General features: G+C 38.5%; 1 protein-coding gene across 1 annotated transcript; it reads right to left on the bottom strand.

Moving 5' to 3' along the window:
- Window positions 1-1,081: 1,081 nt before the first annotated feature.
- Window positions 1,082-6,125, bottom strand: LOC115918937 (ATP synthase subunit O, mitochondrial-like). Its single transcript, XM_030995182.1, has 7 exons — window positions 6,059-6,125; window positions 5,458-5,502; window positions 4,588-4,698; window positions 4,096-4,168; window positions 3,327-3,499; window positions 2,338-2,424; window positions 1,082-1,720 (listed from the first exon to the last, which is right to left on the bottom strand). Exons 1-7 carry the CDS (start codon window positions 6,083-6,085, stop codon window positions 1,607-1,609), a joined length of 630 nt encoding a protein of 209 aa, XP_030851042.1. The 5' UTR covers window positions 6,086-6,125; the 3' UTR covers window positions 1,082-1,606.
- Window positions 6,126-18,197: the final 12,072 nt, after the last annotated feature.

Here is an 18,197-nt window from a genome sequence, read left to right as displayed (position 1 = left end):
AGTATACTATAATAACTATACTAATATACTGTAAATATACATATTTTGAAAACAGTTAAAATGTAAATTCTCATTCGTAAAAATTATACCAACAATCGTAAACCAAGTTAAATGAAACAGTTGTCCCTCTAATCGATCTTTGGCAAAGGAATATCTTTTAAAAAATGTCATTCTGATCATCACTAAAAGAGGTCAAGAAGAAGGGTATGTTACCTGCTCTTATATCTATAGACCGAGTTCGGATCAACCCAAGTATGATATCATTTCAAGCAATGAATGGATAAGACTTTGATAACAGAGCTATAGCTAATGAGTTGATAATAACAGTGCATTTAATGAATGAAGGCTGTCTGATGCTAGGGTACTTACTTCGATTCCCGCTGCAGAGAAGGCCAGGCGAATAGATTCACCAAATCCTCGACCTGCAAAGTATGTTAGACGTGGTTTGCATTCCTCCATGATGTCTATGCTACCTTATGATCACCTGGCTAAAGGTCATGCAAACTAGTGAATATTAGACTTTGGAATTGCAAATCATTCATTTGCAGCTTGCTTTTTATCCAAACTGCAGAATCTTAGACTTTGGAATTGCAAATCATTTATATCGTTTATCTTTCAAATTCTGTTGGAAATGAAATAAATATGAACTGAATTGAATATTGCAGTCAAATCTATTGCAGTCCCTGTCAAATCATCTCATCTCTCTCTCATGCTCTCTCATCTTACGTTGTCCGATTCTTTCTTCCTCCCCTTCTCGCTGCTCCCCCCCCCCCATCTCTTTCTCTCTCTCTCTCTCACTCACTTCCCCCTTTATCTTTTCTAACTCGGGTATTCTGGTTTAACCCTCTTACATGCAAACTAAATGTTGAATTCCTAATGGTATTTATCACAACACTAGATCTACATGTATATGATTTGTTTACAGGTAGCAACTCCAGTCTGAAGGCTATTTTTTTTTTTTTTACTTGATGCCCAATTTCCTTCAACGTAATGCTTCTTCCTCCATATACATTACTTTGCAGTGTTTCAGTAATTCACAAAATATTTGAAAAATCAAAATCAAAATCAACAAAATCAAGCATCATATTCATCAAATGTTTATTGTATTTATTACATTCTCTATTCAAAGATACACAAAAGTATGGGATAGTTCCAGCAAAGCTCTTTAAATACCCCACATCATGTCATAGCGGCAAAGTGTTACAGTGACATAAATAAATCTCCAATCCAAACTGTTGATTGAGATCAGAAGTTGGTAAGTGAAGTGAAATCTGTATGTGAACACATACACATCAAAGCTAATATCACACATATTGTGATCCACAAAACATCAATATCAGTCTTCTTAAAGACTCTTATGTGATTTGGAATTGGGTGCTTTTAAAAGGTCCTGCACTCTTGCTTGGTAAATTTAATACAACAAGGAAGTACATAGGAACACATGTTCAATTGTTGCAGGTATCAAACTACTCTAAATGTCCCCTTCGTTCATGGAGTATAACATCCGCCCCAAGCAAGTCATCCCACATTGCGTACCTGGAATACACACTTTATCACTATAAACTCTCTAATAATCATTTACAGGGAGGGGTTGAAAGGTCAAAGGTTATGCTGTTTCTTTGATGAGGTTTGTGAGGTTCCTGACTTTGGATGCGGTTGACATGTCAACGTACTTGTCACCGACCTCTACAATCATCCCTCCGATCAATGTTGGGTCCACCTGCAATCAAACAAAGAGGATTGGGGATAAAATAATTAGTGTAATAATAATAATAATCTTTTAAAGTCCGCTCCAAATTTTATTAAGTTAAACCGAAAATGGAATTTCTTTTTGCCCAATTGATCGTGACCCAGGCAGCCACTGAGCAGCACCAGATCAACGTTGCTCTATCCCTTATTGTTGAACGCCAAACAAGGTACATGTAGCAGCAACTCCCGTCTTTTGGTATGACGCAGCCATAGTTCGAACCCATGACGTCCCGGTTGTGAGGCGGACGCTCCTGATGAAGCTATCATAGTTGGCTTGAATGAAATCAATAGATCTCCAAATGAAATGTAAACTGGTTCTCCCATATTGCTATCATTTTGGAAAGGTGGATTAAGTATTACCTAAATTACCACTCCCCCACCATTTTTCTTTTCTTTTTTTAAAGATCTTTAAAGGAACATGTTAAGTCATCAACCATACCGTGGACTCTTAACATATTATACACTTAGTGATGATCATATTGAAGACCGTAGATTTCAAGATTTTTGGGTCGGTCGCAAAGGGCAATACAACATCTTTTTTGTTAACGCCTTACTGCTGTTACAACATGTGTGTGAGCGAGTACTTACAGTGAGGTTGAGCTGCAATGATTCTCCCTTCTTGATGAAAGCCTTGAGAGCTTCTTGGACCTGCTTCTGTTGACTTGCATCCAATGTCTATCATGAAATAAGCATTGGGTAGGATACATTCAATCATCAATACAGTCAATTAAGAATACCTTCAATTATCAATACATTCAATTAAGAATACATTCAATTATCAATATATCAATTATCAATACATTCAATTATGAATACATTCAACTATCAAAACATTCAATCATCAATTCATTCAATTATCAATACATTATCTTTAATCCACATGAAAACAGAAGTAACCATTGATGCATACGTCAGTACATGTATATGTGTACAAGTACGTCAAGTAAGCAACTGCTTTCATGCGACCATAAACAAAATCTTTGATTTGGAAAGTGGGAAGCTTTAAAGAAAAGGGTTGCTCTGTCATTATTCATGGAAAGAAAATAGATATTGACGAGAAAGGAGATAAAATTTGTTACATGTTTTTTTCAAGCAAAGCTTTACATGAATTCACCTTCGAGGGCTTTGATAGACAATTTTGTCATGGTCATAATGATTAAAAACACATGCAAACAGTGATAGACATTATTTTTCCTTTCCAGGAGGGGGGGGGGGGGGGGGGGGGGGGGGTGGGGAGGGGGTAATACTTTTTGAAAGGGAAAAAGAAATCTATCCATGAAGCCATTGGGAATGATCATTCTAAAAGACCTAACATACATACAGCACCTTCCACATGTGGATATTTGTGCACATTGCTGACATAAGCCAACAATGATGTTAAAGGCCATCTGTACTAGTTTCAGCCAGAAAGGATTTTGACCACCCAGTAAGGTCACTGACATGTGGCCATCTCATCAGCTCATCTCTCAATTAACATATGAAAAAGATGATCATTCGGGACCAACAGGCACCGATTGGGGAAGTTTTCTATAGAGGGAGCAAGTAGCTATAAGTAGTACAATGGGGCTTTAACTCACCTTGGCTGTTGTGACTTTGCAGATGATCTCTCCCTTGTGTGCTGCCATGATCTTAGTCCAAGCCACAAAGATCTCTTTGACCTTGTTCAGTCGACCGTTCTCAGCTAGCATGCCAAAGAAGTTGACCGTCGAATCGGCCATCTTCTCACCCTTCAGTACATCAGATATTACACCTACATTACAGAAAAGAAATCACATTGGTTTTAATCCAGCATATATATGGCACTTCTCTGCTGAAAGGATTGTCTGTAACTCTGTATCCATACAGCCCTTCCCTTCCTGGTCCAAGATGAACAATTTACCTGATTGGATAAAGGTTACCACTTGGCATTAAAAACTAAATTTGTATTCTCCCTGAAAATCATTGATATATGTGTTCTGAAATGTACATTTCATTAATAAAGAACATGTATCTTGAATGAACACTTACAATAATTGTTCATTAACATAGTAGTTAAAGAGAAGGTTGAGTTCTGGGGAGAGGTGAAAATTATTTGTGAGCGCTATCATTGTTATTATGCAAGTATGGAAAACATCAGAGAAAAAATGTTTCCTTTATGTTCACAGTGCTTGATACTTTACCAAGACTGAGCCAAATTGCTTATCATTTTGATGACTCCCGAACCTTGCAGTTCACACCAATACTTATATTCTACATGATCGACTTTTTCTGATCGATTCCACACCGCTTCTTTCACTATGCAATCGCATGACCTGAACTCAATTTTATATTTAACCATCTCAAAAAAGAATTAATGTGTGAACTTACTGATCTTTGCCTTCTTGTTGATGGTGGGGTTCTTCATGAAGTCAGATAGGACGGCACTCTGCTTCATCAGGGACTGAAAGAAAAGGAAAAAACAGTTGGGAGAACTTACACGTAAATCTTGCGTTGACTGTAATAATGAGGGACCAATCTTCCACAAACACACACACATACATGTAGAATATCATGATATCTTTTATAATATTGTCATGAATATATGCCCAATCATTGTATATCGATAATTACTATACGTATATCATGTTCTTATTTTAAATGTATTCTTTGTTTTTGTTGTATCAGCGCTCTGATCAGTATTCTGTCATTATCAGAAGACATAAAAATCAATTGAATCGGTCAGTTAAGATGAAAAAGAGGAAAACTTTGATTTTTTATTACAACGTATGCGTAAGGCTAATATGTTTATTTTGAATTAATGCCAAATTTTATGCATGTTGTACCAATTAATCTTTTAACAATCGCATCTAGATGACATACCTGAACACTGCCCATATCTTTATCTACTTGGTCCAGAGTCTTCTGTTTGCTAGCCGCTGAGTAGAGAGCTGTAGCATAGCGACCACCAAAACCATAAACCTGAATTGGTGGCTGAAAGAGTATTGAAAGGAACATAATTAATTGTATTTTCCACATTGATGTACATGTAATACCACTGTTAGCAGGATAATTTCTAAAAATATACCATAGCATTCAACTTTGAAGTCCAATGCACATGCAATAAACTTTAAACGTAGAATGGAAGCTTGTGTGTATTTAAGTCTAACAGTCTTGTAATCCTTCATCATTGTGTGACATATGTACAACTTTGCTGATTGGGATGTAACAAGTCATTATGGTGTGTTGGCTCAGTCAGTAGAGCGTCCGCCTCACAACCGGGAGGTCGTGGGTTCGAACCCCGGCCGCGTCATACCAAAAGACGTTAAAAGACGGAAGTTGCTGCTACCTGTTTGGCGTTCAACAATAAGGGGATAGAGCAACGTCGATCTGGCGCTGCTCAGTGGCTGCCTGGCTCACGATCAATTGGGCAAAAAGAATTTCCATTTTCGGTTTAATAAAATTTGGAGTGGACTAAAAGATTATTATTATTAGTATTATTATTTTGTTGTCAATTTTCATGGCTAAATATGAAAAAAGAGAATCAGATAACAGATGGATTACACAAATCAATAAGAAACATTGTTAAACGTCATATCATACCCCTTCAATCACTGGAAATAATGACTGAATCTATTTTAAAGTATCTTCAGAAACTTTAAGTAAAAAGTTTAAGATACACAATGTTGGCCCTAAAAAAAAACTCCCAATGGAAAATGGAATTATGATGATTATAAATCTTTATCAACTTACCTTCACCATTTGAGCACCCACTGATGAGGTGCTGAAATGACGAACCTGCAAAACACAAGAAAGAGAATTAAACGACCATAAGTTACCAGCTTACAAAGATTAGCCTAGGCTAGAGTCTAGATCTACAAAGAGATCTCGAGTCTTGGGTAATGATATTAATCATTCCTCAAAAAATTAGAATCCTACCTGAAACTGTAAATTTATAGTTTAGTTCATGCAAAACCTGTTGGCGGAGCAAAAGTACAAACAAAATCTTTGGAGATATCTTAAGTCAATTGTATTTATAGTTGCGCAGACACACGACTCCCCATCATAGATTTTTGTGTGTCTATACCATACCGGGCAATTAGATCCGAGAGATTCCCATTCCAACTCAAAGTACACCGGCAGCCGTGTACCGCACCGCACTCACACAGCAGCCGCCCAAGCCAAGGGCGATGCTTCACGGCAGTCACATTTTCACTCCCAATTATTCGCATCATATACTCTCTTTAGCATGGAGAAAAACACATGAATATTGACATGATATAATTATTCATCATTTTTTAACAACAAATATTCAACATTGTATTGTGAAATGTAAAAATTTATCAAATCTTACCAAAGGTAGACATCTCCTGGCGGCCATGATGAATATTTAACTGAACAGCAAAGGACTAGTGAGGGCAGTATGTACTAGGAAGCTGATGAAGGGTAACATCTGGAAGCTAAGGGGTGGAGTAAAGTGAATGAAAGGGGTCATGCAGAGGGTGTAGTATCTAGAACCTTAATAGCAAGTTCCATACTTCTGTAACAAATATACTCACAATCAATCAAATGCAAGGAGTTCAGTCAGGGGCGGATCTAGCTTTTGCTAAGGGGGGGGGGGGTTGACCAAAATAATGACGATGCGGAGCATCGTCCACGAGCCGCGAAGCGGCGAGCCGATTTTTTTGGGGGTGTTTATTTGAACCCCGTAAGTGATGTTTTCCTGGCATCTATTAACACAATGGAGACCATAAAAAGCAGTGCATGATAACGTCTTTTTAAATCAAGTAACAGTTTAATACATAGTTATATCCAGAGTTATCATGTGTTTGGTTAAGTTACCAGATGAGTTGAATATCTTCTCACAATATTTGCACTTGAAAGGGTTTCTCTCCAGCGTGCGTTCTTTTTTCTTTCTTTTTTTCTTTCTTTTTTTCTTTTTTTCCCTTTTTTTTTTTTTTTTTTTTTTTTTTGGGCCGCCCAAGGGGGGGGGGGGGGTTGCAACCCCCCCAACCCCCCTGGATCCGCCACTGTCAGTAGCTATGCTAACTAGTTTATAATGTAGTTGTCGTTGATAATAGGTTATGGAACATGACACAGATTTAGACCTACCCCACAGTCATTAAAAAAAAGTTACATGTCAGAGAAAAGGGGCTGCTCCGATATTATTATATTTGAACACAGCGTATTCAGAATAAGACTGTGGTGTATCTGACTCATAGAGCTATATATTAATGGTCTGACTCTATTATCTTTTAAAACTTATAATTTTACCTCGATCATTATCAGGTCCCTCTGAGAGGACCTAAAGCCGTCGGCCGTCTGGTTGCTTACTTACAAGCATCATCTTTATGCTTTCTTAGCAGTCAGGTAAACTGAATAACAACCACCAAACCAATTACTGCAAAATAACGGAATAAGATTTGAAAAGTTTCAGTTTTTGTGTCAGAACAGACTTCAACGGAGATTGATTTATATCAATTTAGATGATACAGACACATCACTAAAGAACAACAAAGTATATAAAATGATTAATAAGTTTGACATTGCAAGTTCAAACATCCATCAACTTTTTTCAATATCTTTTTTGTTGTTGAAATAATATCACAATAAGGAATATCTAATACTTGATAGTCAGAGAAGAGAAGTGAATGACATGTTATATGATTGAAATTTGTATTCTTCTGCCGGTTCATACTTTTTCATTTTGTATATACTTATGTTTTCGCAGGCGCGGATCCAGGATTTCTTAGGGGAGGGGGCCCAACTTTTTTTTTTTTTTTGCTCCCGAAAATTTGAAAATCGCGCCGGCCGAAAATTCGCTCAGTGGGGGGGGGGGGGGGGGGGGGGGGGGGGGTAGAGGTCGTCAAATTTTTTTCTATTTGCACCCCCCCCCCCCTTGAGCGCCAGGGGGGGGGGGGCCCAACCCCCCAAAAAAGGTAAAAATCACGTGATTTTACATGATTTTTTTTCTCAAGGGGGGGGGGGGGGGGCCGGGCCCCCCGGGCCCCCCCCCCCCTGGATCCGCCACTATGTTTTCGGACGTTATAGAAATTCTACACATTCAGCATTATTTGCCTCTTCTTCCTCCTCCTCTTCTTCTTCTTCTTCTTCTTCTTTTTCTTCTTGTACTTATTATCATTTCTATCATCAGTTTAATGTTGTTATTATTATTATTATCTTTAATAAGTAATTCTTTTATTTTTCTTATCTGTCTGTAAGTATTACTATTTTAACTTATTAATTTTTATGTCTGTAAGGGACCCCACTGGAAATAAGCTCTCGAGCTTTCGTGGGTTATCCTGCTCAAGCTGACTTATTTTTGATCTGTTATTATTGTATATTGTTGTATGTTGGAAGCTTAATTGTCGAAAAAAAAACCAATCAACCACAATTAAGAGTAGGCCTCAAGGCCTATATACATCGAGGTGTTGATCTAGTTCTAATCCAATCCCAACTCCCTGATCTAACACCGAAAAAGTGGGTTGACTTTATGTATGAATTAATATGGAGAATGCATGGTGATAAAAATCGTATTTTTTTTCGTCAAATGAAGCTCCCTCTCCCCTCATTGTCCTCCCGTTCCCCTTCCTCCCCAGTGGCGGTTCCATGGGAGGGGCGTGGGGCGCACGCCCCCTTTTACCTTTCAGTTTCACCCCACTGAAACAAAATGTTCAGTTTACTCAACATTCAGAAATTCCTCAGAATGCACCATGAAGCACCAGGGGCCGGCGGGCCTGGACCCCATGAAGGCTTCGCAGTACATTTCACACCCCCCCCCCCATCCCTCAGTTTGGACAATCCTGGATCCACCCTAGCTGCTCCCCTCCATCTTGTCTCTCGATCTACCTACCTTCTACCTTCCCTCAATACCCCTCGACCTCCCTACCTCCCCTCCTCGCGTCCATCTCCGTAGTCCATCTCGCAAACGCTTTCGCTAATTAGCTAGGGTAATAATTTCCAAAGCTCTTTGGAAGCGCAAAGAGATGTTATTTCATAACGTATTATGCGCTATACAAGAACTGAATATTGTTATTATTATTATCGCAGTGTAGATGGATGCATGTATAGTCATGTGCACTAGATGCGTGTACTATCGATCTCACTCTACATGCATCGTACAATACAACTCCTACCCGTCCATTATAATGCATTATAATGTAAGAGTAACATCGACTTGAATAAACTTTTCTCTTTCTCTCTATAGCCTTGCAAATCATCGCAAACAGCTACTGTAACATTACTAAGTCTATGACGTCACTCTAATGGTGCCATATATCTATCTAAGGTCGTGCGTGTCATTAAAATCAAACATCTTTGCTCCTATCTTGAATTCTAATATTCGTGTCGTCTGCTCCAAACTACATACCAGTCTCTCATTCAACAACATGGCTTCCGAACCAGGGAAAGACAGCGGTGATGTGAAGGGAAGGTCAATCTGTCTGCAAGTACATTCAGAAATTGGGTGACTGGTGAGTGAGAATATTATATTAGGTGAAATCCCGTAATAATAGTTATACTCAATTTATGATTATAAGAATGTGTGTGTATCAGTATGCTTGGTGTATGATTCAAGTAGAATGAGTACAGTAGTAATAGCATGGCATATACATGTATGGCTGTAATTCATATTTCGCATTTCACTGTCCGTGTTGTGCCAGTATGATAATATAGAATATACAAAAGTGATGAGTATATTAGTGCTGTATGTGTAGGTTTTACTCGGTGTAAATACATTTTAAGAGTAACAGAGAAAGAGATCATCAGAGACATAAACATGAGGAGAGTGAGAGAAAATAAAGTATCAAAAATATTAACATGCATCATGAAGGAAGCTTGTGGGGTCTGTGATTGGGGGCAGGAGGGACGAATAGGGGATGTGGAAATTATTTAGGTGCATATGAAATAATTAAGACCGTTAAACAGTTTGATTCTTGATAGAATTGACCCTCATTTCAAATAAATGTGATCCAAGGTATTTTGGTCAGTAGTTTCATATCAATATAATTTGTGATTTTTAGGTGGTGATGACTGATGGATTAATATAGATGGACAGTACTAAAGGGGAGAAATGAGATATTTGTCAATCATTATAAGACATATAATTACCTGAGTACTTTATGAGACATTCTGGTGAAAGGGTATAGTTCTTGTTAAGGAAGAGCATAATAATTGGGGGAAAATGATGACATCAAGTCCTGCTTGATATTTACCTCAGTTAACTTCTTTGTTCCTAAGTTTGTCAGTCTCTAGATCCATTATGAGTATCCTCCCCCCCCCCCCTCTCTCTCTCTCTCTCTCTCCCCCCCCCTCTCTCTCTCTCTTTCTCTTTCTCTTTCTCAACTAGCTATGGCAAAGAAGATGATCTGTCCCTCCAGTCCACATGCTCCTCACACTCACCCGATTGTTTCAGAACTCATCACTGCTAATGACTAAGTTTAAACATTTTTTTAATGGTGAAATGTCATTTATTGAAAGTATATCAGAGGTGCAAGTTATAATGTGATATAGATATTACTATCGGTATGATAATTATTAGGCATACAGTAAACAAAGAATGACAATTTCATCATAGTTTTATCATAGAATACTAATGTAAAACTAACACAAATTGTATGTGCAAAAATGTAAAACTTTTAACTGGTTGATTAAACTATTTTCGACCTCAAATTTCGCAAGATGAGTAACAAATGCTTAGTATATCGACGATTGTATGGTAACCAAAGAACACTGCTCAAGGTACTTCTTTTTAAGATTAGCAACTTATGGTGATCAAGGTGATATAGTTGAAATTAGTATATTTGTTTTTAATTGGATTGTTTTTTTCTTTTCTTTCTTTTTTTCTTGTCTATATATTTTTTGTTTTTACAAAACGTGAGATGTGGCAAAAATGAAAGTAACAAATATCAATACATGACTTAATTTTGATATGTTTTGATTAGTCTTAGTTTTATGATCTTAATGCTATTTGAGAGCAAAACAAATTATAACAAAATGAAAATATCTCAGATATGAAAAGGATATTTACAATTATACAGTTTGTCCATCAAATCAATTGGAAAACAATACACACCATCAAAAGTCAATGCGCATATTTAGACAAAAATCATGATACAAAATGTAGACAAGGATACAGGATTTCTAAAAAGAATAACATATTTACAATTATGCATATATAAGGGAATGTGGTGACTTGATTTTAGAAAGATTAGTATAAGGAAGCAGACATCAGAAGAGAAACTGATGTAATTTAGCAAAATGATTTAGCATAAGTAGCATAGTATTCCAGTCTTTTATGTAGCGCTTAATACAATGCCCTAAGCGCTTTACATATATTATATTACCCCGGTCATTGGTTTCAGTGCTTGTCCACTGTGTGCACATTTCCCACTCCCTGTGGAGCATTTTAGCCAGGTGTTACTTGACGCTCAAAAACTGTTTGACCAACAATGACGGTCGCATCCTACCGGGTACCCAAGCAAGTGCAGGTTAAAGATAAACTCCAGTACTGGTAAAAAAATAAAAATTAATTCTCACAGAATCAAACGAAACTTACACTGAATGTTCAAGATTACAAATAAATGACATGTGCCAAACAATTTTGGAAGAAAATGTATACTGGCTGAGTAATGAGCATAGAAAGACAAGGAAATCAAGGTAGTACTAGCCCCGACACCATGTGTGTTGTCCCATATATAGCTTTCTGTGTGAGTGCTTGTTACTTTACCAAGACTCTGTCAAATTTATTATGATTTTGATGACTCCAGAACCTTGCAGTGCACACCAATACTTACATGCTACATGATCAACTGTTTCTGATCCTTTCCACACCTTTTCTTTCACAATGCAATCGCATTACCAGTACTAAAGTTTATCTTTAATATCTTACCAAAGGATATTAGTGCCGTGCCGGGTTTCGAGCCCTCGACCTTCGCATCTCCAGTCAAGCGCCTTAAACCACTCGGCCACGACACTCCCACACAATACCCTTTTTTTTTTATTTAAGCAATCTTAAACAGTTTTGCGAAGTTCACTTTTCAAAATTTGTTGTATGGGCATTTGGAAATTGACCTCTCTTGACACCTGATGACAAGCCTGATCAGGAGCAGTCAGAGACTCATATGGGTTTCCAACAGCTTGTCTAGACTGAGCAAACGGTAGGATCAGAGAGTTGTCACCTGGACGGTACATCACCCTTGTACATCCGCTCCGAAGGGCTTTGTTTATTTTCATCCTGGAGAAGCAGAGTGCCATGGCAACTAGGATGATCACAAGGAGGAGTCCTCCAGCAGCACCACCACCTAGGATGTACTCATAGCCTCTGAAAGCGTTTCCTTGGGATCTCACCAGAGTGTCTGTGATTGATGGGTATCTTCCCTGGTGATGACAGTATCCTGTTGTTCTGTTAGAGTTGAGTCGATAGTAGCTTGTGGAATAGAAGATGTGTGAAAATGTTCCTCGAAAGGTGAGAAAGGAAGAGATCCAATCACGCTTGGCTCCAATGTCGTGGTATTTGGAGAAAGTGATGCTAAAGTAGTCTCTGTGAGAGGTGTTTCTGGGAGAGGTGTTTCTGAAGTTGCAGATTGATAGGCGGGGTCACCAGGTATTGTGCGGTTGATTCTGCCTCCGTTGTATTGGCAGATGATAGTCTGCTTCCTGGGGGTTACTGGTAGACTGTTCTAGAGATGCTGGTGAGAGATAGATGAATACACGAGCCATGGCCTTTCCAACCCTGTTTGTTACAAGACATGATATATCAACGTACATGGACTCGGTACTGAGGCTGCTCAGTGTCATCTCTCTTCCACTCTCTTGGATAATAACATGATTGCGAGGCACAACCACCCATTGTATAGTCACCTCTGATGGGCTTGCATCAATGTTGCACCGAAATCTCACCCCATCTTCCGGCCTGGTGTTTAGGGAGGTTGTTACCATGGAGATATAGATCAGTGGTTTGTATACCGGTTTGAGATGCACGGAAATAGAGATTGATGTCATTCCAATTTCATTTGAAGCCTGACAAGTTAGATTGATGAAGTTCTGTGGTGAAGAAGCCTGGTGAACTTCAATCTGTTGACGGTGAAAGGCAATGTTCTGAGGAGGCGTGACAATCCACTCTATCATCTTCCAAAGGACTAGCATCCACAGAACAGAAGAAGCTTAAGTCATCACCAACATGGATGTTTGAAATGTTGGAGAGGGGAACAATGTTCACATTGGGCTTGTACAAGATGCTGAGTGGTGGTAAAGTACAACTCCTGGTCATGGCTGGAAAACCTAAACTGCGCATCTCACACTCAAAGACGTTACCACTGTCTACAGGAGTTACCGTTCTATTGTAAAACAGAGTTGTGGTATTAGAACCCATCTTACGCTCAGCATCTTCCATAAAATTACCATTGAAATCGGTTGAAGTCGAGCTTTTAACCCTCCAGTGTAGTTGAAAGGAGTTTACCTCAGTGATGCTGCAGATAAAGGTCAACATGGTTCCTGTGAGGATTGTGGGATCGTCATCATCCTGTAGATCAAAACTAAAGGAACATACGGGTCTTACATCCGGGAGAACAGTAAGTGCTGCTGGATGAGTTCCTCGTACAAACACTGTCACGTTGTGCACTCCTCCTCCTAATATCTGCACCATCACAAACGTGTAGATATCACAAGTGTAGTTCCCAGAGTTTACCTCAGAGGTAGATGTGAAAGTGAGGTCGTACTCTCCAATGGAAGAATTGCCAGTCATGAGGACACCCTTAGATGGTGATGATGACAATGATGATGATGATGATGATAACGATGATGATGATGATGATGATGATGTGGTTGAGGATGATGAGTTTTCCAAGAGCACATTATTTTGTTTCCAAGCAACAATCATGTGATGTGTATTTTGAGCGAAAGCCTCCAAGTTGACTTTGCATTTCAGTGTGACAGGATCTCCTGTAAAGGATGCACTGCCCTCTGGCTCCTGGAGGAACATGTCCAGAGATGCAGTTCCCATGGCAACGCATAGCACAAACACTACATAATTCACACATTTTGCAGCTGTCTTGGAAGGTTTCATCCTTGTTACCTTTGTTTGCTTCCACAATCAGTGTCTGTCTGTTATAACTTAGCTTCGATTCAGTAGGAATAGTTTGTATTGATAGTTGATAGTTTCCTTCAAGGTCTTCTGGTCTGTGTATCAATCGTATTAGTTCATTCCCAGCTCCCCTCTTTTATAAATCCAACAGTTGAAATGTCCATATGAAATCAAATGGCAGTTATATGATTATTCAAAACAATGTAACTTCTTTGCCAGGTCAAATCAACAAAAATTGGTCATACATATAAAATTGAAAATGAGACATCGAAATACCATCTCTGAGAATAATAATTGTCTTGAATAGGTTCAATAGGTCCACTGTCCAATACAGCTGATACAAGCTGACGCACTCCAAGATAATACAAGATGCTATAGCATAAAAGCAAAATCGGCACTGCGTTTGTTTTATGCTGGATGTTCAGATTCAAATAATTACACCATGAACTTTTTCGGTAGGTTCAATGATATTCAGGATGGTTGTAGAGCTAACGATCATGTCCAAAATATATCTGGAGTATATTCCACTTCAGGCATCGGATTGCTTCTGATGATCAACAACAAAATCTTCAGAGATTTCGAGTATTATGCTGCTGTTGTGTAAATAAAAGTCCTGGAAGAAGCAAAAATTGTATCTGTGTGGAGGACAAGCAACATCATCGTATCGAAGATTGAGCTATAGTGGTGAATGGTTCTTGAGGACGTATTCAAAGGAGGAAATTGTCATTGCTAGGATTAAGAGATAGGAAAGAAGTTATTAATCGATGATTATAAGATAATAGTAGAGAGAGAGATAATAGGAAAAAGGAGGCACAGAGGAAGTAGAGTTTATACAAAGAGAACAAAGGAGTGTCGTGTAAAGTGATTTTTTTTTCGAGGGGGGGGGGGGGGGGGTTGGGGGTGTTAATGGATTGTACACATTTCAATGAAATAAAAACAATGCTATTGGCTAGAAGTGATATTTTGTTGGATTTCACAGAAAAATGAATATCTCCAGTCATGTACCATAATAAAGGCATCGGATAAAAAACATATTTGTCCAGTTTTATTGCATATTGATAAAGTATTTGAATTGTAAAGCAATAATCAGGCGAAGAAAACTTTAACTTAATTCATATTTAGTCTTTGTTCTGCTCATCAGAAAATGTTTCGATGCGTGAAAGGCTCATTATAAAGAGGATAAGTGAAAAAAGTGGGAGAATCATTCTGTCGACTATGGGGGAATTGTGTGTTCGTAGCAACGATATGAAATCACTCAATGTATTTCAAATATGATATTGTGAAAGAGCCCTCTCTTGTTCGTCATATAAGAAATGAGCCTATCATAAGTTTTATTTTAATGTAGTCAACATCGAGTTATGAAATATGCTATAACAGGTAGACATACTGCTGCAGATTTCCTTATCTGGCTCCCTTCCAATACTTTTTTTTTGGTCCTATCCTACCCTCTCTGTTTTTGCCTTTATAGCTACCTTTCTGCCATATTTTGTATCGTTATGCCTTCTCTCTACTCCGATATTCCTTCATGCAAGTCTTCTTCCTCTCACCTCCACCGCTCTCTCTCTCTTCCTCTCTCTCTCTCTCCTCTCTCTCCCCTCTCTCTCTCTCTCTCTCCCCTCTCTCCCCCTCTCTCTCTCTCTCTCTCCACTCCCCTCTCTCTCTCTCTCTCTCTCTCTCTCTCCCCCTCTCTCTCTCTCCACTCCCCCCTCTCTCTCTCTGTCTCAATAACTCTTCCTCTCGTCTTCTCTTTCTCCCTTTCTTTGTTTCATGTCTCATTCTTCCTCTAAAACTGTCAAACCTTTCCCCTTTTTTCTTTCTATCCGTTATTTTGGTGTGCCATGCACGTCTGAACAAACGCGGTTTGCATCCGGCCATATTTGACATTGAACTCTTGATTATCATCTAGGGCTATGTGTACCATCCAACCGCATCCATTTTTGATGCTCAATATAGACACTTATGGAAGTTGTGGTGCTCAAGGCTCAGTACCGATGCCACCACAAATACAGATTAAGCTCTCTTATTCCTTAAACCTCTTTCGGGTAAAGTAAGTAAGTCAGACAATGTTTTTGTGTTCTTTGTTTGAATTTTGTCCTCGAAATACCTAAACAGGAAGTGCTAATGATGATGAGGTACAAGTTCTTTGTTAGCATGATCAAGCATCTCCTTTTCAAAGCATTGTTACAGGCATATACAAGGTTCTCAGGTAAACATTGTATTCTTTGCTTAAAACGTTTGTATACAAGGAAAAATAATTAGACAAGAGGCAAACGATTTTTGAATGATACCCAACAAATGCAGTTCAATAAAAAAAGAATATTATAAAAATTAATTATAATATAACAAAACTGATATTAGGGACAGTTTACCTAAATTGTGAATGAAAAAACAAAAACAAACATCAAATAGATATCAACATGTTGGCCAATCCTTATTTTAATCTACACATATCTTGCTTGTATTATCCATGTGAATCTATCTTATTCTCTTTTTCTCTATCTCTCCCCCCCCCCCCCCCCCCCCATATCTCTCTCTCTCGCTTTGTCGCTCCATGCCCCCCCCCCTCTCTCTCTTCTTTTCCCTCTTTTGCTCTCTTTGTCTATTTCCACCATCTCATATCTTTCCCTTCCACCCACTGCACCCCTCCCCCATCTGCGTGTGTTTTTTTTTCTCTCTCTCTCTCTCTCTCTCCCTCTCTCTCTCTCCTCTCTCTCTCTCTCACACAGTCTCTCTCTCTCTCTTCTTTTTCGCACACACTCCCCTTTTTCCACATCACACAACATATCCCCACTCTTTCCTCTCTGTAGTCGACTCTCTGTTCTTTCTTAATAGATCTCTCTGTCACTGTCTCTTCTGTCTATCCCAAACCCTCCAAGTAAGTGAATATCATTTACTCTCATTTTAATTTCCAATTTCATCGTCAGGGTTGATATAGCCCATTATCTTGTCACAAGTCATCTGCATGCTTTGTTGCGTTCCCATGCCCCTTTCCAGTCGTCTCCTTCATGTCTCCTCTTGCTTCGATGCATATAGGATGCGATCCGGAGACTGCCTCATGACAGTGTGTGTTTAGAGCGTGAGAGTTGCATTCATAACAATATTAACAATTCACTCGCAAGGTTCCTTTTTGTGTTGTCTTCGATGCTGATATAGTTGCAATCGTTGGTCCCAAGGATCCAATATACTGCTGCAATTTGATTGCAATTAAAAATATCCAGAGCAAAATCTGGAGAATATAATTATGAATTAATAATTCCTAGATGTACATACACACTCTCATTAGTTCTTAGGTCAAACACAAAACTGTTCATCAGAACAGGAAATTATTTTCTCCTGCTCCGTCTAGCAAACAAGTCTATCTGATTGTATGTGTCTGATTAAAGTGCACTTTGGGGAGCATTGAGATAGCAAACTAGAGCTAAGCTTTTGTTTTAATGTGTTTTATTCTTCGATGTATATAATACCTCATTTTTTTTATCATTCTTTCCACAGAAAAAATAATACGGGGATAACATATTTAGTCTATACTGTATAACAACAAAACAGTAATTATCAATATAAGGAAGGGATCAAAATTATGATTTGAAGAAAGGAGTATACAACCTGCCAACTAGCAGCCCATTTCCATTTAACATATTTATCAAATTCCACCGCTATAAGAAATCATTACATAAAAGCAGTGAAATTAGTTTTATTTATTCATTCATTTCATTTTTATCCCCGATGAATGAAAAAGAGATAATTAGAATATGAAAGGAAATAGAGGGAGAGAAAAAGAGAGAGAGAGAGAAAGAGAGAGAGAGAGAGAGAGAGAGAGAGAGGGGGGGGGGAATGAGACAGAAGAAAAAGAAAGAGAATGATGAAGAAAAGGAAATAGAATGAGGGGGGAGAGAGAGAGTTGTAGAAAGAGAAGCGACAGGGGAGGAGAGAGAGAGAGAAAGAGAGAGAGAAAGAGACAGCCAGGGACAGACAGAGAGAGAGAGATATGGGGAGTGAGACATGTACAGGGAAAGGGATAGCTAACATCCGAATTCACTTCTTCAATCTAATTATTCTAATGATTTTTTAATGACTTTAGGTGTAAAACACCAAAATAATCTTGCAAAATCTGCGCTCGGGAGGTGGCATTATTATTATGAACCTATATTATTGTTACTTTGTCGAATCATCTTTTTAGCCTGAGGGACATGCTTGCTAAGGGAGGCTTCTAGTAATTACTGAAAAGGAGTCAAGACATTACCCGTAGGTGGTGAGTTATATCATAGGCGTAGCTTTGCCTTGGGTTTTAATAGCAATGCATTTTTCTTGTTTTGTTTGTTTGTTTGTTTTTCATGTTTTGTTTTTCAGTATGGTACTATGGTTACAGACAAGAGGATTGTTCACATGATAGGTAATCTCTTGAATGGATGGA

The sequence above is a fragment of the Strongylocentrotus purpuratus genome, unplaced genomic scaffold (assembly GCF_000002235.5).
Source record: "Strongylocentrotus purpuratus isolate Spur 01 unplaced genomic scaffold, Spur_5.0 spur5_scaffold_21, whole genome shotgun sequence".
NCBI classification, from domain to species: Eukaryota; Metazoa; Echinodermata; class Echinoidea; order Camarodonta; family Strongylocentrotidae; genus Strongylocentrotus; species Strongylocentrotus purpuratus.
Note: the sequence above shows the minus strand (reverse complement) of the source record. Positions and strands in the feature narration are given on the sequence as shown.

Excerpts from the sequence above, each read along its gene's own strand:
- LOC115918937 (XM_030995182.1), bottom strand. The coding sequence starts at position 6,085 with ATGGCCGCCAGGAGATGTCTACCTTTG. Across the intron at positions 3,500-4,095 it reads CAACAAGAAGGCAAAGATCA|GTGTAATATCTGATGTACTG; the intron begins GTAAGTTCACAC and ends TCTGTAATGTAG. Across the intron at positions 1,721-2,337 it reads CATTGCAGCTCAACCTCACT|GTGGACCCAACATTGATCGG; the intron begins GTAAGTACTCGC and ends GTTTGATTGCAG.